General features: G+C 39.1%; 2 protein-coding genes across 2 annotated transcripts; one reads left to right on the top strand and one right to left on the bottom strand.

The window, feature by feature from the left end:
- The first annotated feature begins 28 nt into the window (after window positions 1-28).
- SMYD4 (SET and MYND domain containing 4) lies at window positions 29-6,771 on the top strand. The gene is made up of 11 exons (XM_053457106.1): window positions 29-104; window positions 772-894; window positions 953-1,097; window positions 1,727-1,816; window positions 3,508-4,480; window positions 4,765-4,947; window positions 5,101-5,255; window positions 5,328-5,475; window positions 5,902-6,018; window positions 6,105-6,228; window positions 6,425-6,771. The coding sequence occupies exons 2-11, from the start codon at window positions 788-790 to the stop codon at window positions 6,567-6,569; spliced, it is 2,187 nt and encodes a 728-aa protein (XP_053313081.1). The 5' UTR covers window positions 29-104; window positions 772-787; the 3' UTR covers window positions 6,570-6,771.
- A 50-nt stretch (window positions 6,772-6,821) lies between these two features.
- Window positions 6,822-26,832, bottom strand: SERPINF1 (serpin family F member 1). The gene is made up of 8 exons (XM_053457104.1): window positions 26,676-26,832; window positions 13,667-13,749; window positions 12,295-12,478; window positions 11,771-11,926; window positions 10,738-10,941; window positions 10,139-10,281; window positions 8,101-8,311; window positions 6,822-7,838 (listed from the first exon to the last, which is right to left on the bottom strand). Exons 2-8 carry the CDS (start codon window positions 13,739-13,741, stop codon window positions 7,573-7,575), a joined length of 1,239 nt encoding a protein of 412 aa, XP_053313079.1. The 5' UTR covers window positions 13,742-13,749; window positions 26,676-26,832; the 3' UTR covers window positions 6,822-7,572.
- Window positions 26,833-27,064: the final 232 nt, after the last annotated feature.

Here is a 27,064-nt window from a genome sequence, read left to right on the forward strand (position 1 = left end):
GGTCCTTTAAGTGCCAGCATCAATGATGGCGGTTGCTCTGTTACAAACGTCACTCTGTCGCCAAAGTAGCCACGTGATTTCAGCTACACGAAGTTGGGCATAATGTGAGTATCGCAGACCCTACGGGGTTGGCGTTTCGCCAGATAGCGATCAGTGTCGCGCAAAAAAGAAATGCAGTTGGCTTATTCGCGGTTTTGTGGTTGTTGGAATATTAATTCCGTTAACACATTACAGAAGCGTGTCTGGTGTTTTTATATGGCGTGCCCGATTTCCCCCGAAGTGTGTTATTCGGGAGTTATGTGTAAAAGTCTAGGTGATCCAAGTATTGAACAGTGTTCTTGTCGCCATGGCAACCGATGGAATGGTGTATGATGTGTATAATGTATTCAGGGATGCTATGGATGCCATCATATTCTAACCTGTGACTTCTATAATTGTCTTAGATGGTAGTGCATTTGCCTGAGCTTCTGTTAAGCAGCCCTGCACTCTTGTCACACTGCATTGGGAATGCTTTTTAAGTATATTCATATTCATTCTGCTAAAATCCTTATTGCAGCTGGTTTTCTGGCTGTCTAAAAGTCTGTGGTTTCATATAAAACAAACGTCACATATTTCTGAATATTGACAACTACAAAAGGATACACAGATGCCGCTAACTGTCAGACGGATTAGGCGCTAAGAAAACATCTGGATTCTTGGATGTGTAGAAACCCCCAGTAGTTTACTTTGTATTTCTGCCTAATAATTTTTGAATCTGTAACTTTACTTTAGTGTGGCAACCGATCTTATGTCCGCAATGGAGCATCCCGTTCAAGAGTGGCAAGACTGGGTCCATCAGAAGTGGTCGCAACTTGACTCCTACGAGAAGGGGAAGTGGTGCTGGTCAATGAGACTGTATAATGAAAAGTTGTGAGCGTACGCGGTACAACCTACTTTTATTTTCTCTTCACAGGCAAGCAGAAGAGGACATTTTAGACAGGCTGTCCCGTGATCTAAGTGTGAGGAAAGACCCTTGTGCTGTACTTTTCTATAAGCAGGAGGGAAATAAGAGGTTTGGAAAAAAGCAGTACACGGCTGCAGCGGTTCTGTATTCAAAGGTACGTTCCTGGGAAATGCATTGAATCCCAATGACACAACATGCTTCATAAACTCCATCGGTCTGGCTTACAGGGTCTGCATAGGTTTTCAAAACTGAATTATGGGTATTATCCATGCGCCATTTATACCTGTGTATTATCCAGACTCCACCTAGTGAGTACCTTAAAGGTTTTTGTGCATAGGTGGTGCCTGGATAATATAGAAGTACCTGAATTATTTCACATCTTTATATGAAATATACACGACCTCTAGTTCTGCACCAGCTGGAACTCAAAACCAGTCACGCTCAGATAGACAAAGGCGGCCGAGGGAGCCCCTTGGACTAAAGCTTCTTATAGCATCATGTTCAAATGCCTTTTCCCCAATATCATTGGTGTAGGACCATCATACAATGTCTTTTTCTACTTTCCTCTACATTATGAGAATGTTACTGACTTAAAACCATAAATGAAATAGTTGCTTAAAAGTTTAGTTTAATCACTGGCTGAAGTTCACTAGAATTACCATGTAGGGGCCCTTCAATCGCTTATATAGTAATGGCTTTATAAATGATACTACATTTTATCCTGGCACATGACCTGCTTATATAATATGTTCTGAGGCATTGAAGTTTTTTTCTTTTTTGCAGGCTATCTCACATGCCAACCCTGGCACTGAAGACATGGCAGTATGCTATGCCAATCGATCAGCAGTTCTTCTTCACCTTTCTCTTTATTCTGTGAGTATTTTTTGTTTCTTCTGATTTTGTGGCTCTACAATGCCAAATGGGCTTAGATGGAGACACGGAGTCCGGAAGAATCCATTGTGCCTGCCTATTCCAGAGTTACTGGTGGTTTGGTGAGCACTGGGGCCATAAACTGTACTTTGCCTTTAATTCAACAAACGTACTGTGGTAGCAGACATCATCTCAACCGTTTAGAAGGAACAAGAAGCAAGTATCTGGAGGATACCTCTCAGAAGACCTTCTCCTGGGCTGAAGTACACCTCCAACTTCTCTGCTTTAAATGGGGAACTCGTGTAATAGCTACAACTGAGACACCTGACCAGACTTGGAACTTTTATCTGGCTTGGTGTTCCCTCCTTTTCATTTGGGTTTCCAGAGTTGACCAGAAAAAGTCGAATAAAGCTTCAGTAATAACGATCTCCAAACATTCATTGTTTCCTTCCGGACAAAGCAGCTCTCACTAGGCTTCTAAATTTTTCCTTACCGTTGTGCTTTTGGACTTTTCACAGATTCTATAAAAATTAATTAACTACAATCTGCACTCGTTTTAATGAGCAAGCAAAGTGCTTTGGATTTGAAAAGATGCCTAGATATGTACCTAGTATGCTTGGGGGACTAGAAAAATGTACAAGTTTACAGGCTGACCTTTTCAGGACCTAGATATGGTTTCCAGGGTTGTTAATCTCATTGGATTATTCAAACAATTTAAGAGGTTATGTTGCAGCTCGCAAGGAACCACCTATCGGAATTTGGTCGCTTTCTCCTCAGGCTATCGCTGCATCTTGGAAAAAGCAGGCTGTTGATTCACATGACCAAATTTGTAAATCACATTTTTATTATTGGTATGTATGGTAATAGTTGTGGATTCTTGATACTTTTACTCTTACCATTCTTTTAAGAAGAATAATAGGGTTGCTAACAGATAGCTCTCAGGCTGTTGTGGAACTGCAACTTGCTGAATGAGGTATACTTAGGAGGAATTAACATCTCCCGAAAGGCTGTCCTATATACCCACCACCTTCTATGTGAAGTAGACCATATTTTACATTACATCAATGCCTCTGATCCTTCAGTTTTATACTTTGACCTCTTATCCCAACATTTCTCATATAACATGCCTGTTTAGCTTCTGATCTAACTGTAGCTATACCCTGAAATAATTTTGTTCCTTTTGCAAGTTTGTTTGCTATATTGCTATAGGCTGTCCCAAAAAGTAAAAGGCGAGTCCACATGTGGACAATGTTGCTTTCAATGCATAGAGGTTTACCAGCCTCAGCTCACTGTAGGGCATACTACTACATACAACCCTTGTCTTAGTCCTTTTTTTTGTACATACAATCTTGTTGATCACAGTAGGAAAGGTGATCAGGTAGAGCTGCAATGGCCTGAACAGCCAACAGAGTGTGATTCTTTGTTATCAGTTTAACATTTGTTGTGATAAGTATGAATTAATTCCATTAAGAATTAAAACTATTCTTGTTTATTGGAGGAACCAAGTGACATTTAAGATCATTAATGCCAGTAATTGTCCTTAAATAAATAACTACTGTGCTGACAGGCTAATGTATGTAAGTGTAATTAGTCCCTTCCCACCATGGGTGAGGGTAGATGGTAAACTGCAGTTTATTTTTTAATGCAAACAATTAGGTTTATCTGCAATGCTTTTGTTTCCCTCTGTCATGTAGGCATGTTTGGAGGACATTGAACGTGCAAAAGAGCATGGAATTCCTGAGCGAATAAGGAACAAAATTATTCATCGGCAGGCTGAATGTTTAGAAAGGCTGAGGCAGTCGTCCTCCACCAAGTGTGATCAGCCCAATAGAGGACTCTGTACAGATGACCTGGTTGATAAACTGGAGGAACTGCATCTTAACAGCAATTCACGGTTAACAAATTCTTCCAGTTCCCTAACGCTTCAGTTCAGCACTTCTAAAGGACGGCATTTAGTGGCTTCTCAAGACATTCAGCAGGGAGAGACCATGATCTGGGAAGATGCCTATGTAAGTGTGATTATTCCAGACAGGGATGCATTGAATAAGAATTCTAAGTGGGATATCACCATCACAAATTGTGATCTGTACTGTCACCACTGCTTGCAAAGACTTGTAGCCTCCCTTCCTTGTCAGCATTGTAGTTTTGCTAAATATTGCAGTCGTAAATGCTTGGACAATGCCTGGAAAAATTACCACTATGCCGAGTGCTCCTTGGGAGGAGTCCTCCTTGCACTGGGTGTCTTCTGCCAAACAGCGCTAAGAGCGGTCCTGGTGGCTGGTATCAGACAAGTTTCTAAGCACATACAAGACATTAAATCTGCAGGTTGCGGAACACAAGACCAAACGGTCAAGGGTACAACTGATGGAAAGTACTGTAGCAACTATGAAGCTGTAGTTCATCTTCTGCCGCATGTAGAACAGCACAAAGAGGAGGTTAGACTTCTATGTGGATTCACAGCGGCAGCCTTATGCAAGAAGCTATGTGTTGACAAACTGAGAGAATCTCCAGAACTGCTTTTATATGGAAAACCAGTCACAACGGGAGTAGGTGCCAAAAACGACTCGTACCCAGAGCTGAGGGTTCTCGGACCTGCTATCCTTCGACATATTTTTCAACTTCAGTGCAATGCACAGGCTGTGACTGTTCTACATGAGGAATATGAGGGTAATGCTTTAAGGCTATATAACAATATTTTTGTTCTTGTTTTGTTGACCTGTGTAATTTAAATGTGTCAGTCTTGTTTTCCATCTAATGTATTGTATTTTTTTTAAACCAGCAGTGAGGGTGCTTTGTATGACTTGAACACAAATCTGGTCATTCTTATAAAAAAGTTGATTTTTTACAGTGTTTGGAAACAAGCTTGAGTACCCATTCTTATTTCTATAGTGATTTCTTTTATTATTAAGCCTTAGTAACACCTGTAAATCTTTGCCCTGTTTTTCACCTAGCACTGGATTCCTCCCCTGTGGAAAGAACAAGGAGGTCACGGCTTGCCACGGCAATGTATCCAGTTCTGAGCCTACTTAATCATTCCTGCGACCCAAACACCAATGTGTCCTTCCGAGGCAGGTGCGCTGTAGTTCGAGCTAGCCGGCCAATCCGGAGAGGCGAGGAAGTGACTCACTGCTACGGTGAGAAGTTTGGAGAACACAAGCCTTTTTTTATGTGTGTGGGTTGGTGGGAGAGTTCCTCACTCAAAGGAAATTAATCTGGAAATGAAAAATAGAATATAGCAGTGTTACGTTGAGTTATGCCTGTTTTTCTGCTTTTCTTTTGCCTATCAGGACCTCACAGTTCGCGTCTAGCTGTAGGAGAACGTCAGAAGTTACTGAAAGCTCAGTATTTCTTCGCCTGTCAATGTGAAGCTTGTATACAGGAGCTCTGTTCCATAGAAAAAAAATCTGATTTTTGCTGTGCGATTTGCCAATCCCTATTGAAGGTTAGTTTTTTTTTTCACTTTGCAACAAAGTTGTAGTGATGTGTGAACATAACCAGCTTCCTTTTTCTTCAGGGACAAGAGGAGCTACAATGTCCTAATGCAACCTGCACCAATGGATCCATATCTCATCAGATCAAGAGGGATCACTTATTGGTCAGGCTGCAGCAGCTGGAGCATACGGTTCATATGGCAAGAGATCAGCTGCATAATAACCATATAGGTAACAAGGCACAGGTAGTGATTGCGGGGGTATTAGCACTTTTGTTTGCTGTTAATACAAGAGATTTGTGATGCTATGAATTTCCCTATAACGTGAAAAATAATGTTCTCGGCTGCGTGACTCTGAAACACTAGATCTTTATAGGGTCCTTTTTTTTCTTCTAGGGAACAGTAAAAGCTAAATAACCTTGCTTCATTCTCCCGGTTACACTGGAATACTGCTTTGTTCACTCTACCTTGTAGCTGCTGCTTTGTAATATGGGTGGCCAACCCATATTCTCTCTGGCCATTTCATCAAAATTCCCATCATAAGTGTTTGATTATTATCCCACCACCTTTTAGAGGCTGGCACTTGAACAATTGCATTAAATTGCAAGGCAGTTAACACAACCAGATGTTGCTTAAGATTTCACTATTTTATCTGCAGATGTGGCCATAAAGATACTGAAGTCATGTTCGTCTGAAGCAACACGTTTTCTTTCCCCATCTCATATGCTTCTCGGAGAGATTTTTGATCAGCTTGCTCAATGTGAAGCTACAAAAGGTACGCGTTGTTTCTGGTAACCTTTGCTGTGCAGCTGACGGAGCCAAAACATTGTGAATCCCCATCTTGTGTGTTTTGTCCTGCAGGTAACTGGAAATCGGCAGCGCTGCACCTTCAAAAAAGTATTAAACTTGTCGAAAATCATTACGGCTCCTCCAGCCTGGAGCTTGGACACGAGCTCTTCAAGCTGGCACAGATCCTATTCAATGGGTAAGAGTAGCCAAACTTATAGTATGATATATTCAATTGTAAACGACTGCAGAAAATGGTTTGTATGATGTTTATTCCACTGTTCATCAATCATCAACCCTACTCTGCTTGGGAATTAATAAGCTAAAGGCTAAACAACATTTGGCATAAGTAATAGAATTCAGTTTCATTTGGTTCTTTTTTCCTCCCTATGTAGATGTGAAGTTGCTGATGCTATGACAACTATTCTGAAAGCTCAGCAAATTCTGTCCACAAACTATGGATCTGATCACTCTCTGGTGCAGGAGCTGCAACAAATGAGAACATGTCTATTACAGCTTCCTGCTTTCAGCGATTCATAGGGGATGTGACTGTGTATAAAGGTGGAACAAGGACCGAGATGTCTACTGAGTTTCCAGTACAAATTTTCTTTTATTTATAGACCTATCACCCCACAGAAACGCCTCTCTTATGAAGTTAACGTGTCTTTGTGTAAATAACAAAGCTTTGTCTGTACCTAATTAGATTGTCCAGGATGCTGGATATCTTAATAAACATCACATCTGTGGAGCTGAGTTATTTTCCTGATAGAGGCGAAAGCTGGGGACAAATCATTCCTGAGCAGCACATAAAACAGCTTTTATTAGATTGAATTGTTTTGGCTGATAGTGGAGAAATATCACAGCGTGATGCCTCATCCCTTCGAACAAATACCAGTAAAACAAACCAGCGGGACACTAAGGGAAAAGTCACATGCAGACAGTGACTTTATTTTATTCAATTTGGCATCAGTACCAATGACAAAGAGTAAAGGTAAAGCATTTGGAGAAAATGAGGCCTATTTTCAGCATAGGGTAGAGAAGAATATCACATTGGTGAAAGCTCTAGCACCGTTTCGTAAGTGTAGGACTCTTTGCTAATATCCGGTCACACTGTTTTATGCACCATTTAAGGTTTTGTGATTGAAAAGAAGACTTTGTGCAGCATACACAACCCTGCAACTTTGGCATAGTTTTCTCAACTGGATATGGGCTTTCTGTCTCATTTTTTAATGGCATGCATAAGACCTGCATCTATCATATACAGAAAGTTAAAGTGGCCCATTTGCTTTAAAGCCAATTAAAGTGACTACTTAATCTGTGGTTTGGTTTACTTTATAACACACCTTGAAATTTAGAAAGCAGTGGGACCTGGCATGGTTACCTTGTTGGGTTGGAGGGAAGACTAGATGTTTCAGAAGTCTTGGTGTGAAAACTTTAGCGGAATATTTAAAAACCTGACTGTTGAGAGAACTAAAATACATTGCAAAGCAATATGTTACAGTCCGGCAAGAGTCAAACATTAATTGAGGACTGCACTAGGCCGTTATTTACGAGCAAGTCCTTTTGGGTCCAAAACTTTTCCAATGAAGAGAAGAGCACCATTATCATCAGACCGGAGAACAAACAGGAAGGGGTGGTCCAAATGATATTCCAGAGTTGTGTGAGGACGAGATCTGGGGTCTACATTTGGTGCACTGTCTGCGCCATCTTCACCCAGCTCCATGGCAACCTTGTGCACCACATGGGTTAGCTTTATTGCCTTGGAGGAGATCTTGCTGAAGTCAGGGGATGCAAAGAGGGGCTGAAGTTCTGAAACAAACATTAAGCATGAAACAAATTAGCCGTTTGATTTTCATCCAAACTGAAAAGGGCAGCAAACAAAAATTGTTCGAAAAGGAAAGGATTAAAAAACGATTTTTAAACCATCGGTTTTGGTCCATTTGCACAAATCCAATTGAGAGAGATTGAGAAAGTGAAAAAGCAATGCTTCTGTTTTACTGGGTTCATTATTGTTATTGAGCTACTTTGAAGAATGAGACATTATGGCTTATATAGGGGAAAAAAAACTTACTCGTTTCCTGCATTGTACTTCCAAGCTCTGCCTCGTAATTCATCTTCAGTTTTGGAATACTGAGGGTTACGATGACAGGTTGTAGTGCCCGATCGATATCATGAACAAACTCAGACGTAAGGCCCTCTTCAATCAAGGTGAGGTTCTGGGTGACCGTGAGGGGCAGGAAAAACATGATGCTGACCCCACCAGTAAGTGGCAGCTGGACAATCTGCAGTGAGAGAGAGATGTGCACATGGAAATGAATGTATCCTAATAGAATTAATATTTTTTCTTAATTAAATGTAAGTTAAAATGGTAGCAAAACTAAAGTTATTTATATATATATATATATATATATATATATATATGTGCCGACTTCTGTTACTCACTTAGGAAAAAGGTTTGTGACATTGTGCAATGTTTATGGAAAGTCGCAGATCTCATAATACTTTCACTCATTTATTTCACAAAAAGAACCAATTCATCAATCATCACTTTATATAGATAAATATCAATTTAAAAATTAAAGTACAGGTCTCTTCTAAATGAAATGCTTGTTATCTTTGTCCATGACAATTACTTGAAATTCTGCCTTATAAATACATTTTTAAGCTGACCTCACGGCGTCATATATTTTTTTAGTTTTTTCGTAACGCAAATATTCTACAATTTTTCAATACTTGGTAAATCTTTCCCGTACTGTATTAGTATTATAATTATTTTTTATAGAGTCCCAGCAGATTCTATAAGGCTATTAAAATGAGGGTAGAATAAAATGTGAATAAAATAAAAATCAACAATATATTTGCTTGTATTTTTTGTATTATTTATATAATATATGCTGTACATTAATTAGCAGAATTCTATTTTATGTTGGTTAATGCATTTTTTCTTTCAAGTCACAGTTTGTTTCTTTCTCAGACTTAGAACTATATTGTCTGGTAAATATTTTTCACATATTCTGGCAATTTAAAATAGCTGGAGTAATCCATATTGGTTATTTTTTCAGAGCTATATACAGAATAAAATCAGCTTTCTACAAGCATCGCTACCAAGTACATATTTTGGTAATGGCCTATAATAAGCAAGTACATATTGTACATTAAATGTGAATAAGAGAGCATTTTCTTTCCTCAAAGCTGTGTGGTAGTATTCACAAAGGAACTAGTAGGGAATTGCTGATGTGGATGTTGTCAGTTCACAATGTACTGCCATGCTAATCAGTTAATGCAACCCTGGCAAAAAAAAATATCAAGTGACACATTCCATGAGCAATAAAGTGACACTGGGAATCCAAGTACTTTTATTCAATTCAAAAAAGCACTGTTCCGACCATAAAGTCTAAAGGCAAAAAAAAATGAAATGTGACAATTTTATTTGCAGAGAGTGCATGAAAGCACACAGCATACTATGCTATAAAAATAATAAAAAGCTAGCAATTTGCGGCCTTGATAAAGCTTAACAAATATAAGCAGCGGTGTAGTAAATAGCTGGGCATGAATATGAAGAAAATGCCTCGAGTAAAAACGGAGGTTCGGGGTCGGAATGCGAAATATGGAGCAACAGGCCCGGCCCTGACATAATTCTGTGGCCTATGTGCTAGGCCTATGTGCTATTAGTAGTTTGTGCCTGAAATCTCCAACATGCAGGTCTCCAGGTTCTGCATTGTATATAGGTATAAAAATTCTGTATGTAGCAGAGGTTGCTAAAGACCCCACCAGCACGAAAGTTCTCGTTACCCCTCATGAAATTTCCATTTCCATCACGCTCTGCCCATTTTTAAATATGCCCCATACTTTTTGTGCTAATGCCCTGGCATTTTCTGCTTACAAAGCAGCGTTAGATATTTTAAAGCTTATTTATGTGTTTTTAAAAATGTGTTGGGCCCTAGTTGTCTTTGTGTATGAGAAAATGGAAGATTTAAAGAGGTCCTTAATATACTTTGCTTGCAACTGTTTATCCAAAGCTTTATATTTTATAATTTGAAGATTAGCCAGTTAGGTGGCCAGCCCGGATATAATACGTAATACTGAAATTGAGAATGGAAATGTCTCACCCTACAGTTGAAATCCGAGTCCAGGCCGTATCTCACAGGGAGGTTCTTGGCCGTCATCATTGGAATGGAAATGGAGTTCTGCTCATCTATGTGGAAATCACGCTGGACGGTTTCCCGAGGATTGAATTTGTATGCCCACTGACCTGTTTAAATTCAGAGATGAGATGTTATATATAATATATATATATATGCCTCCTGCGTTGCAGATATCCAGTCCCCTGTATACCAAAGAAAGAAGAAGGACTCATATTTAAAATGGACATTGGGGTCTACTTTGCATGGGGTCCAATGCTGTAAAACAGTTCCACCTCCCCAAGCCCGTCTCTACGCAAAGCCCCTGCAGCACTCCCACTGAAATCAATACACTTGCTTGCTGTTTGTGTATATATATTTATTAATTTTGAATTGGTTTTGTTTTTTTGCATGGTTCCTTTATTTTTAGAATTATACTACAAAGTTCTCTGGTAGCTGTGAAATCCCTGACTTTTAATAACTGTCCCGGACACACAGTACTTTTATTTCTTTTTGGACGTCAAGTAGACCCTGTAAGAGCATATAAATAGTTATTAGTAAACTAATTAATGTCCATTTAGACTTACCTTTGAAGTATGAAGCTCCAAGTAGGAGGATACTAACACCAGAAGGAATCTCCTTAAAAAATTTCACTACTTTTCCATCAGTCTGCTTTTGTACAAAATCGTTGGCTTCCTGGACATCTAATCGAGTGCTTCCTGTCAAAGCTTTTGGCTTGTTACCGTAGAACTTTTCCATCTGAGTTACAAAACTCATCTGCATCCTGAGCCCTAATCACAGAATCAGAAATGTGCTGTCAATGTACTGTATATATAGTAAAATTGGCACACATCATACCCAGCACATTAACCCCTTCACTACAAAGCCTGTACATGTACGGGCTCACAATGCAACCCGTTGTCCTTAAGGGCTTAATTGAACTGTTCCGCCAATCTTATGATAACATGTATATATTTTGGTGGGGCATGGTGGGGCAAGAGAAAGCTGCTGTTCCACTGAGGCAAAACATTAATTGCATCCTCCAGCATGATCAGGAAATAAACCTAGGAGATGTGTCATTTTATCCTATTCTCTGGATGATTAGTAATATAAAAAATACAGTTTAGGAAGCTTTATTTATTTGTATTGCAACCCCTTCCAGTGCCTGCCTTTGCGTCACATGACAAGTTGGTCTTCCTTGCAAAAATAATCAATGAGAAAAATGTTCACGATTAAATAATTGCCATTTTTGGGGGGTTTTCAGCAGTACACGGTTTCTAATGCTGCTTTTAGTTACACAATTGTTAAATTCAGCAGGGAAGGTGGAACAGCACCTTAAACTCAATTCATCTACTAGCTGAGAAAAGGGTTATAGGCATTTTAGTTCATCAATACCTTGGGGCAGCAGTTTATATCAGGCACGAAATGGATATGCCCAGCCACACGCTATGAAAGCATATAGACGTGACGTGCAGCCGTGCATATCAAGCCGTCGGCCGTCATCAGGTGGCTGCCGGCCTTAAAGTGCCAAGGCATCACCAGTCCGGCGCTAATACTGCAATAACATGTAATTATGTAATAATTACTGCATTCAAACTCCATTATGAGAGAATATCTTACTTCTTTCTAGCACAACTCGGAATGTGCTTTTAAATCCTTTGTCAGCGGAGTGGAAGCTTGCCAGTAGCTCCTTGTATGTGGCATGTAATTCAGGGTCACTGAGAAGGTCATAATAGAGGGTACGATGAATCAACGACTCTGTCCTCTGCCCACCTCCTGTAAATACCGAATGAAACACAATATCATAACAGTGCCTTTATATAAGAAAAAAAAGGGGCAACATCCAACGGTATAATTTTAGGCCCTCTAGGTTATTTATTATAAAGTGTTCTGGTGCAAAGTTTAAAAAGTGAGCTTATCACTATGACTACTGGAAATTTTTAAACCTAAATAACTAAGTGGATAATAATAATAACACAAGTGACGAATGTTTTTTAGTGATGGACTGGTTTATGGTTTTACATTATATGTAAGGGTTTCACTTAGATTACACAATGAAATCTATGTATTTAATATGTAGACAGCTGCATTTCTAGGATCACATACACGTGTTTTTGCGTTACTCCTATATTTATAAAACTCACCCAGGGAAATACCGGACAGAGCGCTGGCAATAGTTAGTGGTGACATGAAAATGTTGCTAGTCGGAAACTTGTTCACTTGTGCACGATAAAGGTCATATCCGAAATTTGATGCTGATGAAGCAAGCCTGTTAACAGGGCTCTTGTAAAAGGGATCTTCTTCTTCCTCTACTGGGGTAGTGGGAACCTGTAACATTTTAGATTGATGGACATTAAAATCCCATGAACCCTACAGCAAAACATATTTCAATCTGGTATGTAAATTTACAGCCAAAAGAAACGTTCGAAGACAGAAGGATAGGGTTTTCATAGGAAGTGATATCATTTAAGCTTTTTAATTGAGCTATAAACATAGTCCACTTCCCTATTATACCTTTTCTAATGTTAGGTCTAGATCTAGATAGAATGGAGGGGTAAATTTTCCTGGCTATTCTATCCTAACCTCCTATTAGGTCATTAATCTGATTTTTTATTTTTTTTTGGTTCCAATAAGCGCTCTCTGCACTTAATTTAGGGTTAGACAGGAAAAGGATTTGTGATGAAAATGCGATTTAGTGTCCCATAGCGTTATGAACCTCCTTGGGTCTTGCACGTTCCTCGTTCCTCATCTCTACCTTCATTTTCAGTACCGTTGCTCACTTTTGTGTCTGTCTGTGCCCTGGTACTTACGTTTACTGGCCTACTTTAAATCTATGATATTATCTAACTCTTACAGCGTGTGGTTCCTGTCTTTGGCAACAAGCCTTCACCCGAGATATTTCTTTAGTATCGGTTATAATACAGTCTAGAGGCAGTATTGTTATAACATTATACAATTCTGGGAATTTATTATTAGTACCAAAGCTGCGGGTCTTCAATACAGCTTAAGCTCTTCACAATGACCTTTTGTAAATTCCCTCATCATGTCTCGCGTTAGCGCTCCCGTGCGAGACACTCTCTCATGAAAATAAATTTGTAGCGTGCACTTAGATGATGGAATTACCTATGAGGATCATGATGCTTTCACTATTTGTTCCTAAATGGTACACAGCACGTTGCTTTAGATTTGCTTACGTATTTTCATCAAATCACCTTTGATGATTTTTCCCCCAAATAATCCATATTATTCCATTTATTTTATTGTTTCCTATAAGGAACACCATCATGAAGAAGAGTCGGAGTCCATTCAATGTAATTAATGTAAATAACACAATTATTATGTCCTATTCCTCTGGCTTCTGGGCCAAGTTAATAAAATGCAAATTAACTCACAAAACGTATCAACTTATCAAAATTATCAAATTTTATTGCATGTGCGAATTTTTGCAATTCACTTAATGATATCTGTGATTGTTTACAATGCGGAGAAGCAAAATATTGATAGTGAGTTTCTCACCTCCTCTGCAGCATCTTGAGATCTGGTAAAGGAGAAGATTGTTCCAACGAGGAGGAATACCAAGTATATCTGCATTGTATGTGCTGTAAAAAAAAAAAAATGAGACACATTCAAAACTATTAAAACTATATCAAAGGCTAAGGATCACTTTATAACATATCCTGCTCTTTGGGCCCATGCATTGATGAGCTGCAAGTAACTATAAGGGGGGGGGCGGTGCGACTCCTGTGACCCCTTGTTCCTGTCTCCTCGTACCGGTTCAAAATTCTTTAGAAAGGGCCCTTCCGACCTGGACCGCACTGGTGTGTAATTGTGTGTGTGAGCGTGTATGTATGTGTAAGTGGGGGAGAGATGGAGTGTGTGTTAGTGAGTATGAATGAATGTCATTTGTGTAAGCTTGTTTACATGTGTGTGCCAGAGTGTATGTTGGAAGGGGGGGCAGGGGACAAAGAAGGCACAGACAAGTTGTTTTGGCGCAATGCTGGCACAGACCAGCTGTTAAAGTTGGGGGCCCCAGGACAATTTATTATTATTATTTATTCATTATTATTTTGTTATTATTTATTAATTATTATTTATTATTTATTGTTTTATATAGCACCATCAAATTCCGTAGCGGTGTACAACGTTTCTAGTTACACCCCTGTTAGGTTGAATACCATATAATCTAATTCCATGAGCCTTTGCATCTAGAGAATGAGCACATTTAGATTTAAAGGTGACTAACAATTTAATCAATCAACCATCTCTCTGCAGTCTATTCCATTTTCTTTGTTTGCGGAAATGAGGAGCGATGGTGAAGTGTTGCTCTCTGTTGTATGAGAAGCACTGCAATTATCCGACGACACTCTTTTCATTGCTAATAGACTCGTCCATCTAAAAGGTTAGAATGCCAGTTGAGTGCATTCTAAGCACAATTGAGTGCAATGTGAGATGGTGAGTGTCTGCTTCCAAAAGATATCAGCATGCGCACCGATGACCAGTGGTAGTTAAGGTGCAGCCACTGGGGAAGTAAATGAGCGGTGCTTTTAAATCAACAATGTTTATTTTACTAAAATAAAGGGGCAGAATCACTGACTGTCCAATCATATTGTTAAAATAGCTTTATTCCTTAAAAAATGACCACAACGATATCTACAGTATCTCCAAGCAGTACGCTTCGTACGATAGTCTGATTACAAACCATAAGTAACACGAGGACCAGAACTGGATTTAGCTCAGCACCATACAACTACAGTCCTCACGGCCCACAAATATTCTTCCCTACCAACAAGTTACTTCATGGTTTTTGTTTTTTTTTTGGGGGGGGTAGGGGTTGTTTTTTTTTAACAGAGATGCATGTGCTCAAGCTGAGATGTCCAAAAATGACGGCCCATTTGTGGCCCTTTAGCTCTGAACTTTCGTAGAATTGATATACACATAATGCTGATGAGCTACAGGTAAACCTTTTCCGTTTAAAGAGTATCTTTAGCATCTGCATTATGTACCAATGACGCGAACATTTATTGTTTCTGGGGAAATGAAAATGCCAGTGACCCATATTCATCCTTCATGGTCTGTTTCCTCCCTGTGAAATCAACTTATTTATGTTTATCGTGTGCCTGACATCAAATAACATTAGATCTATTAATTGCATGCTGCTGTCCGCTATAATTTCGCACGACATAATGGATTGATTGCACTGCCAAGTTTGCCAAGAACAAAGCCAAAGAAAAAAATGCAACCATGTCCCAGAAGCTTTTCTTTTACAATATGTTTTATGGCAGACACCGTATGGCGTATATGTACCGTGATACACAAATACCGCTAACAATGGAACACACATATATGGATATATATGAGCTGTGCCCATCCCAGGGGCTTTCCTACGCTAATACAAAATCTGAAGGCTGAGCCCATACTAAGTTTCAACAAAACTGTAAAAGCTCTACCATAGAAATGCATGGACTTCATATTTACTTCCAACAAATACCGTATTGGCTTGAATATAGGCCGCACTTTTTTCCCCCACTTTAAGTCTTTAAAGTGGTGGTGCGGCCTATATTCGGGTTCTAGCGCCCGACGCCCGGGACATGCAGTCCCGGGCGCCGGACAGGCAGCGGGGTTAGGATACAGATCCCCCGCAGCGGTGCAGGGGACCTGCATCCTACTCCCCGATACGCTCAGACAGCCTCCCCTGCCAGCACTTCCCACGGGGGAGGGGGGGTGCCGGCACGGGAGGTTGTCTAAGCGCATCGTGCGGACTGCCCCCCCCCGGACTTACCGGAGCAGACTTCCGGGTGTCTTGCGGTGCCGGCGGGGGACGTCTACGCAATACGCGTAGATGTCCCCCGCCGGCCCCGCAAGACACCCGGGAGTCTGCTCCGGTAAGTCGGGGGGGGAGGGGACAGTGGTAGCATATCTCGGGGAGGGAGGACAGTGGCAGCATATCTCGGGGAGGGAGGACAGTGGTAGCGTATCTCGGGGAGGGAGGACAGTGGTAGCGTATCTCGGGGAGGGAGGACAGTGGTAGCGTATCTCGGGGGGCAGAGGAGGACAGTGGTAGCATATCTCGGGGGGGGGCAGAGTGGCAGCATGTTTTTTGGTGCTTTTTTAAAGAAAAAAACTTTTTCTTTAAAAAAGCACCAAACTTTTAGGGTGCGGCCTATATACGGGGGCGGCCTATATCCGAGCCAATACGGTAATATGTAAGCCACAAAATACTTTATCCACGCTGATTATTTACCCCATAAACACATTGAAATCTTTGTCAACCTGATATATTCTAGATATAATATTGCTGAGAGCTGGGGTTTCCTTGTAAAAATTAGACAATAGTCTCTTTAGCCACCCACTAGCAAATTCATACATCCTTGTCCAATAAATTATGATACAGCACTGTGGATTATAATGCTGTTAAATACAGTATAATTAATAATTTATATGGTATTATAATTGAGCCATCTTGAGCTTCCTAATTTAATATTAGTTATTCAAGGTTAGTTATGCCATCAATAGTCTGAAGTAGTCGCAGGGTGCTATATGGCAAAGGCATTTAACATGATTTTTGTTTTGTTTGGGTTGTGTAATGGTTTTTTGGGAGGTTGACTCATCTTGAGAGGCTGGTTGACCTTTGCGAGCCACCATAAAAAAAATCCTACTAAACCTTGTTTTGTTATCTGTGGCCTAACGTTGAGTAGAGTTTTAAAATATCATTCAGTATTTTTCATTTTAGATTGAACTCCATATCAAGAGCAAATGGCGGTGGTTCATTGAATAATGGCTTCCCAAGCATCTAACCATTTAAAGGCTTAATGGAACCGGTCTGTTTTTACAGTGGAATAGCTGCAGTCCATAATTAGTGTAATAAGAATTAAAAAACAAAACAGAGAGGCTTTTTATAAGGATGATGGAAAAGGGATTGCATACAGGAGAGAAAATGTGTGGCTATCAGGCTTCCATGTCCCATTACCCTTTTCAGAACCATGGAGAGCAGCCAGAATAAGCTGACTAGCCATAGCAATAGAGAGAGAGCCTTCTGGCACTAATTATACGCTTAGCGATAATATAGAAGACTTGTGATATTGTAGGACAGGATACAAATACAACTATACCTAGAAAGCCTTCGGAACATATAAATATTAATTGGATCAAGTCTTCGTATATCACAATAATTAATCAGCTTTACAATGATAACTGCTTTACTGCCATCATTTTTAATAGACATAAGGACTTGCAAAGGATTTTAATCGTGCATTTCTGGGAAGACAATAACAATTTTATATATTCAGTAACCCTATGGCTGTAACACCCGTGGGTAAGCGTTCTGTGTAGCAATCATACCTAGTTAGAGAGGTAAGGAGAACGTAGAACCAACTCTTCTGGGTAAAGTAATGTTTGGCTGTAGAATACTGACCTTCAGAGACCCTCACTGTACAACAAGAACAATGAATTCTATTATATACGTTCTAACCTTTACAATTTGTAGCTGGGTTAAAGATGATCCAAAACAAGAAATCAACTAACTGGATCCTGACCACTGTAACAGTAACTTATTCTGGACTATGCAGACTAGACCTAAAGCAGCAGGTCAACAAAAGGGGGCAAGCTCTCCATCATAACACTAGGGGGCCGAGCGCTTCTTGGGAGATCTGACCCTCCAGTGTGGGCCAGTTACAAGGCAGATGACTGATCTCCTCAACCGGTCCATTTACACCATGGATGTTATATCCAGGTGTTTAGTAGTCGGGTATGAGGATATGTTTTGGGGAAACATTTAATGGATCTCCATCTTTAACATAAGTAATAGAAAGAATCCACTTATTTATTTGGAACAAAATTACATTACAGATATTTAAATTTGTCTCGCTTTCATTGGTTTCATTCTTCAAGGGGCCTTGACAAGCTTATTATAAACACTCTGTGAATATGGTAGCGACTCTTCTGATATAGGTCTAAAATTCTCATAAAAATCTCTCCGAGCCACACTTCTAACTACACCCCAGTTATGTCAAGACACACCAAAGTCCCATAAATTACATTATGCTTGTCATAGCAATCAAAAACATATATTGTGATATGTAGATTTTATGTGTGATTAACCCTTTAAATTACTAAATACTTTGCTAAGCTGATATCAAAGCTGATGTTTCCCTATAGATAATGGCACTGATATATGCATAAGAATCAGTTCAGTTCTGTGCGGCTTAGCGTGAGATTGTGCTACTCGCATAGAGGTTTCAGAATACGGTTGCGCATGCTTGACATGCCCATCCTCCATGCTGGGATCCCGACATCAATTGCCAGACACCTTGTGTTCTTATAATTCATCATGTTTACATGCAGCTCACATACCTTATATTCGTATATTCTAGACCTATGCAAATTTCCTTTTTATCAGCGGGGCTCATTAAAAACTGCGATGCTTTCATAGGTGATTTATAAATCCACCCTGAGTGCTGTTTTGCAATTTACTTTTCCCCTGTGGAGCCCACACTACCATTAAAGTTCCTCACATTCTAGTTAACTATTGTTGCTTCTGTTCATTGCCGGGGCAATAAATTCCGCCATTCTTTACAATGAATGTACAGGTCATTAACCCTCTCGGGGAAATACCTGCTTTGGATTATCCATGGTAGAAATAAGTCTTCCGGCTGCTTTTGTAGTGTTCCTGACTTGTATTGACTTTCCATTACGGGTCACCGAGCAAAATTCAAATGCATTTGAAAACTAAACCGGGAGGAAAATCCTAATAAACGCACAGATGGTCTGTGTGGCTTCAACTTTCACAACCTCAATACATCTCTGTGTTTGGGACTGGGGTTTGAATGAAAGATGATTTCATCTTCTTGTCCAAAAAGTCTCCTTCTCATGCCTCCAGCTGTTATTTTGTTTTAATCTCGCTCATGCATTAAAATGTCTCCCCTGCTTCCTCTGACCTTTTCTTGTGTCCATAAAATAATCTGCTTGAGAGAGGACATGGGGCCGCCTTAGGATAGAAAGCTATTTTATGATCTTATTCTTAGGAGAATCGTTCTTGGACATTTATCATTTCATTTTCAGAGCTGTGGTCAGTTTGGATTTGCTTAAACTCGTTGCGCAAATCCAACACAGATGAGCTCGGAAACTTTTTGTTTGTTTAGGATTAAAATAAAAGAGAAGAACTTCAGAAGGATGAGGTTACTTTTACCATCAAATGCCTTAAATGAAAAACACATGGGTTCTTTTCTTTAATCCACATTTTATGTTTTTTTATTTGCCAAATAATCATTATATAGTTGTGAGTAATGTATCTCCCTCTGGCCAAGTCACTCTATTCTGACTCTTTATCTAACTCTCTGAATGCCCTTATGATGAGATATTTTAGATTGACAAAAGCTAGACAAGAACAACTAGTAATGAAACTGACCGCAAGTATACCAAACTACAAGTATACCACTAGCATTTGGCCATTTAAAATGGACTATGAATTCTATATGCCGCTCACCAGTCTTTGGCAAGTGTAGCCCAGTATTATGTCACTTTTCCCAAATCCTACATTCTACAGTTCTATACATTAAATACAATTGAGTAATATTGTTTACGGAATAAAATAATCAATAGATCCATGTTAAAAAGATGCATTATGTGTAAATCATGAGAGAAGCTACTGTAGCTTCATATTATCAGGTTATATGAGAGAAGCTACATAGTATAAGGATCTGGATGATTATTCCTCACCATTATGTTATCTCTGTCCAGTTGTTAATTTGCTGATTGTTGTTGATTGGTTCAGGCTGCCTTTGTAAGGCGGACAGGAAACTCTCACTTTTATATGTCGATCTGATTGGCTTTATGAGCCAAAAAACATGAAAACTAAAATATATATTTCCTTTCTGTGCGTCGAATATGGTATCAGAGAGATGGCCAAACCGCACAGGAAAGGCAGCCCACAGTCTCTTTGGAATATGACATCGTTTCAAGTCTTTTCCACTACAGAAGTGCAAGTTAAGGGAAATCATTTTGCTGATTCCACAAAAAACATGTCAGAGAGTTGAAACTATTTCTGTGATAATGAAAGACTTGTCAGGCACAGATCTGCAATGCTAGTGGGGAGATAGTATTACATTTAATCACATATTTCTCTGCTGCTGCCAGAACATAATTTGCCACAAGACAAATCTTTTTTTCGTGTCTGAGAAAACTAGTCTAATCTGGAACCTCTGGTTCACCCCAGTTCAATTTGTAGACATCAAAGTGCTCCAGACCAGGGACCCATCGAGTGCAAAAGGGCCATATGTGAAGTGTCTGTCTTCTTTCCTAAGTTAAAAAGTACAAATACAGATAAAATACACAGTTTTGTGTAGGAAAAGGTTTTCGATACGTCCATATGGTGAAAAGAAAAAATCCGTGTTATGTCTTTTCCCTACAAGCAGTGGAAGGAAGTTCCATTGGAAGTTACTGAGCAGGAAGTTCTACATGGATACACATGTAGTGTGCAAAGAATATCTGCTTCCCCCACCAGCTTAATGTTCTGGATATATTACACTCAAAATACTTAAGCATTTACCATAAAATCTTGAGTACACGCTCATCTATTCCTTTGAAATTTACCATTGCAGGAAAAGTTTACACAGTATCCTACTATTTTGTACGTGACGGATGTACTTTATAAGTGTCCTAAAATAGAAAAATTATTATTATTATTATACTTGATATGTTATAGTTGTTGCATTGTTGTGAATTGCTGTATAATTATTAATTATTTTGAAGTGTTTCATGAACAGTTAATGAAACTTGCATTCTAATCACAGTTTTCTATTAAAGAGGCGCAATGATGATTTAATTAATTATCCTTTCTAACTAGAAGAATATAAGTGAAATAAAATGTGCTATATTCCTACACTACATTGCCATGCGCCATTAAAATGTGTTTATTAAAGCACAAGCCAATATTTTTTGCTACAGCTCTTAACTCATTATAATATCTCAATTGTAAATAGGTGATCTGGGTATCTGAGTAGGCCCTGAGTAGGGCTTGAAAGAGTTTGTCTAGGTCAGGGGTAGGCAATCTTTGGCTCTCCTGATGCTGTGGACTACATCTCCCATAATGCTCTTACAGTCATAATGCTGGCAAAGCATTAAGGGAAATGTAGTTCACAACATCTGGAGAGCTGAAGATTGCCTACCCCTGGTCTATATGAAATAATAGCAAAGTAGAAACAAAAGCCAAAATGAGCATTTAAAAAGTAAAGGACTGATAAATGGAAAACAATGTAGTTGAACAGGATAGGAATATTCTAGAATGATATTTGGTTTATTCAGGAAAGCTGATCTGTCATCAGATGGTTTAATGAGTGAATTAGGACATGTTGGAACAACGTATTTTTAATCAATCTCTGACATGGTTTGTATTACCTGGGGCTATGTGATGATAAAGTAGATAAAGTGATTAACACAAGGTCAAGAGTAACAAAAACATGCTGATTTGCCATTCTCTAAAATGCCGCTTCAAAAGCAATATATCAAGAAGGTCAGTCACAAAATCCCCTAAACTACTGTAACTCTTCACAGGATGCCTGATCAGCAACTGTATAGCACATGTTCTCTTACACATCTATATACATAAATGTCTGTTTAGTACATGCCACATGGGCACTAGACTCAAGCTACGATCCTTACTAAAATCCTCTTTGGTGCTCTCCATAATTGAACTTGACGTGTAAACTCATCTCGGATCTGATTACGCCCTGTCGAGTGCAATGCTAGGTCAATGCAACTTAGTGGGATCTGTGTGAGCTGCCAAGTTGTTGCTGAGTTGTGCTGCTGGCAGCTAATGTTGGTATTATGTTGGTATTATGGCAACACAATGACTAAATGTGGTATGTGAATAGAAAGCCTGCGTGGTCCAACCACGTTTTATCTTCTACTACAAAGCTCTATAAATGCAAAGACAACTTAGGAGTCAACCAAACCTATTAAAGAGGCAGTCTGAGTTTGATACGAGACAGGGTAGAGTCTCACATTTAAAAGGTCAGAAATGTTAGAGACCAACGGTAACGTTCTATGAGCCGCAACCTCCTTGCTTTTCATGCTCAAGAGTAAAAGGTCCACCTTAGTGAATATATTTTATTGTGTACCAAAAATTACTTTGGTTACCACATATTACATGAGACATTAGGGGCAACGCACAATGGATGCGGAGGTTAACTGCACTCCTCATGCCTCGTAAACGCTAAGGCTGCACATAAAATAAACGTCATAAATGTTGAACAATCAGCAGGAACATTCAACTGGTTGCTATGGTAATTGCACTAATTTGTTCCAGTATTGTACCTCATCTACAACCCCTTCCCTCATGCGTTAGGTTCTGAATGTTTTAACTTCAGTGAGTTGGCATGTCTCGATCTTACCAAGATCTTGTCTTGCCCTCGGCACAGCTTGCTTACACCATCAATAAGCTGTGCAGAGGATGGCGCAAGATAAAAACCATCAGATTCTTCATTGCTTTTGGTTTTCATCCTTGGGGTGAACAAATGATATCATTGCTATAGTTACCAGATCTGGAACTTCACAAACTTGAATGTTGTCAAACAGCGACAACTGGGGGAGGCAATGATTATTCTGTCAAAATTGAAAAGTGACCTTATTACTCTGGCAATCGAAGGAATGATTGGACTACTCAGTTGGTTGCAATGGGGTAGGATCATGTTGCGAAATCATGTTGGAAAGCACGAGAATCACTTTTTATACTTAACCCCTAAAGATATCATAACTTTAATCTATAATAATATAGACCATTATTTGTGAATTGGTCCAGTGTGGGAGCTCAGAAAAGCTTTCACTAGAACCATAACAGTATCATAAATGTTATTATCTAGCTATCTTTCCATTGGAAACATTACAAAATAACACTCTTTTGTAAAATTAAGCACTTCCGAGAGCAGAAATAGTCTAATAAATGAATGCATTACTTTTACAATGTTATTGTGTGTATCTATGTGTTCCATATGTATAGAATATTCATTAACATCCATCATAAACTTGTTGTTAAGTGTCACCTTTTCCAGTATTAAAAGTCTCTATAATGAGAACAATGTTTTTTTTCTTAATTAAAATGAAAAATCACCCAGTGGTTTGCCCCAAAGCCCTTAATGAGATAATATACTCTTAAAAATAATTTCTCGTGTCCACCTCCATACAAACCGGTTTAAGGCTCTACATGGCAGAAAATCTTGTAGAGAAAATAGCAGTGGATTTATAAAACCAATCCTTCCCCGTGATTTAGTGCTGCTGCTTTGGGGTTATTAAGAATTAGTTTCATTTTATAGACAGTAGAGTCTAATAAATAGATTTCTTTGTCTAAGCCCTTACTGTTCATTAAACAGTAGGTTATAATAGAGGTGGAGGAGTTCAAAAGATCCTACTGAGATTAACTCATTTGTAATTAGTAGTGATGGGATTGCAGTATGTTACTATAATTATCTTCAATCTCACACAGTTCTAAAGTGATGTATCAATAAAAAGGCAATCGCAAAGTAGTCTGTGGCATTTTAGAAAGTGTAGCACAGTCAGGATTGGTCCTCACAATTTTAACCCTTACAGTTGGAGCAGTGCGTTAGACGTGTGGAGATAAAATAGTTAAACAGCAGAAGTAGTACGTACCCCTGCTTTCTGTACCATTAATTTGTCTCGAGATCACATGGAAGTGCGCATAATACTCAGCAATTGCGATGCTCTGTAAGATGTAAGAGGATTAACCCCTTGGTGACCAGACTTTTTTTTTCAAATTTTGTACCCTTCATGACAATGGTGTTTTAACATTTCTGCGCTATTTGTGTTTAGTTGTTTTCTTCTTATCATTTAGTGTACCCACAGACATTATATTTTTTTTCAGGAAAACAAGGGTTTTCTTTAGAAAATATTATTTTGATAGCACAGTATAATATAGTATCATTTTTTTTAACATTTTGTCATTAAGGGGTTAATCTGGAGCTACTCTTTAAGTCAACAAGGAGCTATTTTTATGCTTTTTGCTTTTACCTGTGGACTTAAAAAGCATCATTCTCAAGAATGGAAATATGTGCGTTTTGTAGTTAGACAAGGCCTCAATGTTTTATCTAGCTGACTGAGAGGATTTATTCAGTAATAAATAAGACAAAAATCCAGAAGTGTAACATACTAAAATCATCTGCTTTAAAGAGCAAATTTAGTAAAGATGATTTGTTTTTTGTTAGACTTTCTATGTTTCCGCATCAGTTGTATTACCTAGATACAGCAAATTATTTTGGCCTAGTGTGTCAGTTCCAATGGGGTGATCAGGGCCCCTGGTGTTGTGTTGCTGCGTAATATGGCTGTTACAATGGGAGATCTGAGTTCATTTAACTTCATATTCCTACGCTGTGCGGTTAGGATGGTTGCCATGGAGGGGGCAGCTTGGGACACTGCCCCGGGGCAAGCCTAGGGTAGTGCCCAAGGCAAATACGGTTGTGCTTAGATAGCCTTCAAAACTCGTTGAACGCCAGACAGCATCTGTCACCCAACATTATTTATGTATTATAAATATAGTACAAAAAATGGTTCAGGATTCCTAGGTAGAAGGATAGAAATTGGATTTACAGTGGGGGACTCCTTGATGATGGCGTTTTGTTGAATGTCCAAACTAATAATTACAATTTGAAGTTCTTAGGAGTAAACATGAAAGTATTTGCTTAGGGACAGCTTCAACATGTCCACTAACGAAGGATTACTGGGTACCGGCTACTCTGTGCCCTCAGGTAGAGCGTCCAATATATCAGACTGTCTGCAAAACCAGCAGTGGAAAAAATGCACTGTAAATATGGGGTCCAAATCTAGAATAAACCTTTACTCAAATCCCTAATAGGGATCGTGGGATACTATCATTACCCTTTGCACACTTGCAGCCACAGAAGTGCTCAAGGACTTTTATTTAACCACAGAGGTAGCTGGTCCCCATCAGGAATCATTTAAGGTCCAGTATCTCCTTAGGTTATTGGCACCCATGCCAACACAGCCCATCCCCTAGGTGCCTTTCACGTTAACTTCCATGTTAAACAAGTACAGCTCACCCTGACTAAACAAAAGCCCCTACCAAGTCCCATTATTTGAGGTAGGGGTGTGGGAAGAGTGAACGAGTTTAGTACTACCCTTACTGTCATGGTCCCCTTTAGAGGCTGGGCTTCATACAGATGTACAAGTTGTAGCCCCCTTATGGTGGACAAGCAGAATCATGCCTGACTTCTAGCAAGATTAGAAATTGCAGATCAATACAATTCACACTTCCTTTTTGGCTGCTCCTACAACAATAAATTACTTTCAAAGTTAAAACCGTATTATGATTTATCTTGTTTTCTAATACGTCTTGGTAACATTTATCATTAACAACACCATGCACACATTATTACGGAAAGAGCAAAACTCAAGAAACTCAAAAAGTTCCACTTTTGCTTCAGCAGTAAATATAATTTTCTGCAACATCGCAGCGTTTACACAAACCAGTATTTTTTACTATAAATCATAGTTAGAAAGGTGCAACATTAATGTATTTCCTACAACTGCTATATTTTGGAAAAGTTACAAAGTCTCAATGCAAAAAAGAGAAAGAAAAAAAAAACAGGCGTTGAAAAGAACACATTATTTGATAAATGACTGTTTCCAAAAAAAAAAGAAAATACAAAATGCACAGTAAAAGAACATTATCTGCAAATAAATATATAGGGTAAAAAACAGAGAAAAGAATTTGCTTTTATAGATTGTGTACAATGAAAATATGGAAAATTTGATTTTTCATAAAAATTTCAAATCCTCACACAGCAGCCCAATAAACTACTAGAATATTTCAACAACTCTCATTATCCAAGCCAAATGTACAACTTGTGTACCATATCATTGTTTTGTTTTGCAGTTGACTGAACCTTAAGTAATACAATTAATGAAAAGTATAAATTATACACTTAAATAATATTAATCTTAAATAATAAAATATAACCACCATACAAGTAGTGTGTTTTAAAATGTTTCCATCACAGCAGAACTTCATATCTGACGTTTAAGGATTATTATGATTTCAAATATCTCCAAAAACCTTCAGTTGTTTCTTAATCAATCTTCATCTTGTAGATTTACTCTGATAAGTTAAAGAAGAGCGTCTGCAGATGCTGTGGAACCTCTTTGAAAGCAAAGCATGCAAATGTTTGTGCTGTTATTATGTGTGATGAGTAGTGGCAAGATGTTCTGAAGCTATTACATGCTTTAACCACTTCAATGTCTTAAAAAAAATTGGTAGATACAAAGAATAACTACCAGCAGAGGTGGGGGGGACATATAGGAACATTTGGGAATGCATCTTCAGCCACAAATAAATTAAAAAATCTGGGTTTTTGGGCTGACTACCAAATCCTTAATGTGGCATCTTTGTCCCTGACAATTCCCTTGTGCCTTAACTCTGATCTGTTATTACTTTCTGAAGTTCTGTATGCAGATGATGGCCAGAACTTCTGGTCTTTACTGGACAATAAAGTAACAGCCATACCTTAATAAGGATGATTCCTTTTAACCACTGGTTCTGTCTCTTGGGACAGGATGCCTGCTCCTGGCTCCCACCCTCAGGAGGTGGCTGTGTGGATCTGAAGCTGGGGAGCCCCCTTGCAGGCTCTTTATCTGGGCTTTGCTGTGTGCAGTGAGGTGGAGCCCTGGAAGACAGCACAGCTGGAGTGAATCCCCAGGGCATGGGAGGGAATGATTCATGTAACTGATCTTATGTGGCATTCCAGGGAATTCTCACAGGGTAAGAACACAAAGCAAGCTCACAGATGTGTGCTCCCCAGACCTCCATCTGCTGGGAGAAGCTCACTCTGCTACATGGATCAAGTTGCATGAACCAGTTAACAGAGCTATTTGAAAAAGAGAGACTGTGTATGT

The sequence above is a fragment of the Spea bombifrons genome, chromosome 2 (genome assembly GCF_027358695.1).
Source record: "Spea bombifrons isolate aSpeBom1 chromosome 2, aSpeBom1.2.pri, whole genome shotgun sequence".
Taxonomy (NCBI): Eukaryota; Metazoa; Chordata; class Amphibia; order Anura; family Pelobatidae; genus Spea; species Spea bombifrons.

Bases quoted from the DNA above. Each gene is read 5' to 3' on its own strand.
- SERPINF1 (XM_053457104.1), bottom strand. From the start codon at position 13,741: ATGCAGATATACTTGGTATTCCTCCTCGTTGGAACAATCTTCTCCTTT. The intron at 12,479-13,666 runs GTGAGAAACTCA...AAAATGTTACAG, and splicing joins CTCAAGATGCTGCAGAGGAG to GTTCCCACTACCCCAGTAGA. The intron at 11,927-12,294 runs GTGAGTTTTATA...CGGTATTTACAG, and splicing joins TCTGTCCGGTATTTCCCTGG to GAGGTGGGCAGAGGACAGAG.
- SMYD4 (XM_053457106.1), top strand. From the start codon at position 788: ATGTCCGCAATGGAGCATCCCGTTCAAGAGTGGCAAGACTGGGTCCAT. The intron at 895-952 runs GTATAATGAAAA...TTCTCTTCACAG, and splicing joins TGGTGCTGGTCAATGAGACT to GCAAGCAGAAGAGGACATTT. The intron at 1,817-3,507 runs GTGAGTATTTTT...TCTGTCATGTAG, and splicing joins TTCACCTTTCTCTTTATTCT to GCATGTTTGGAGGACATTGA.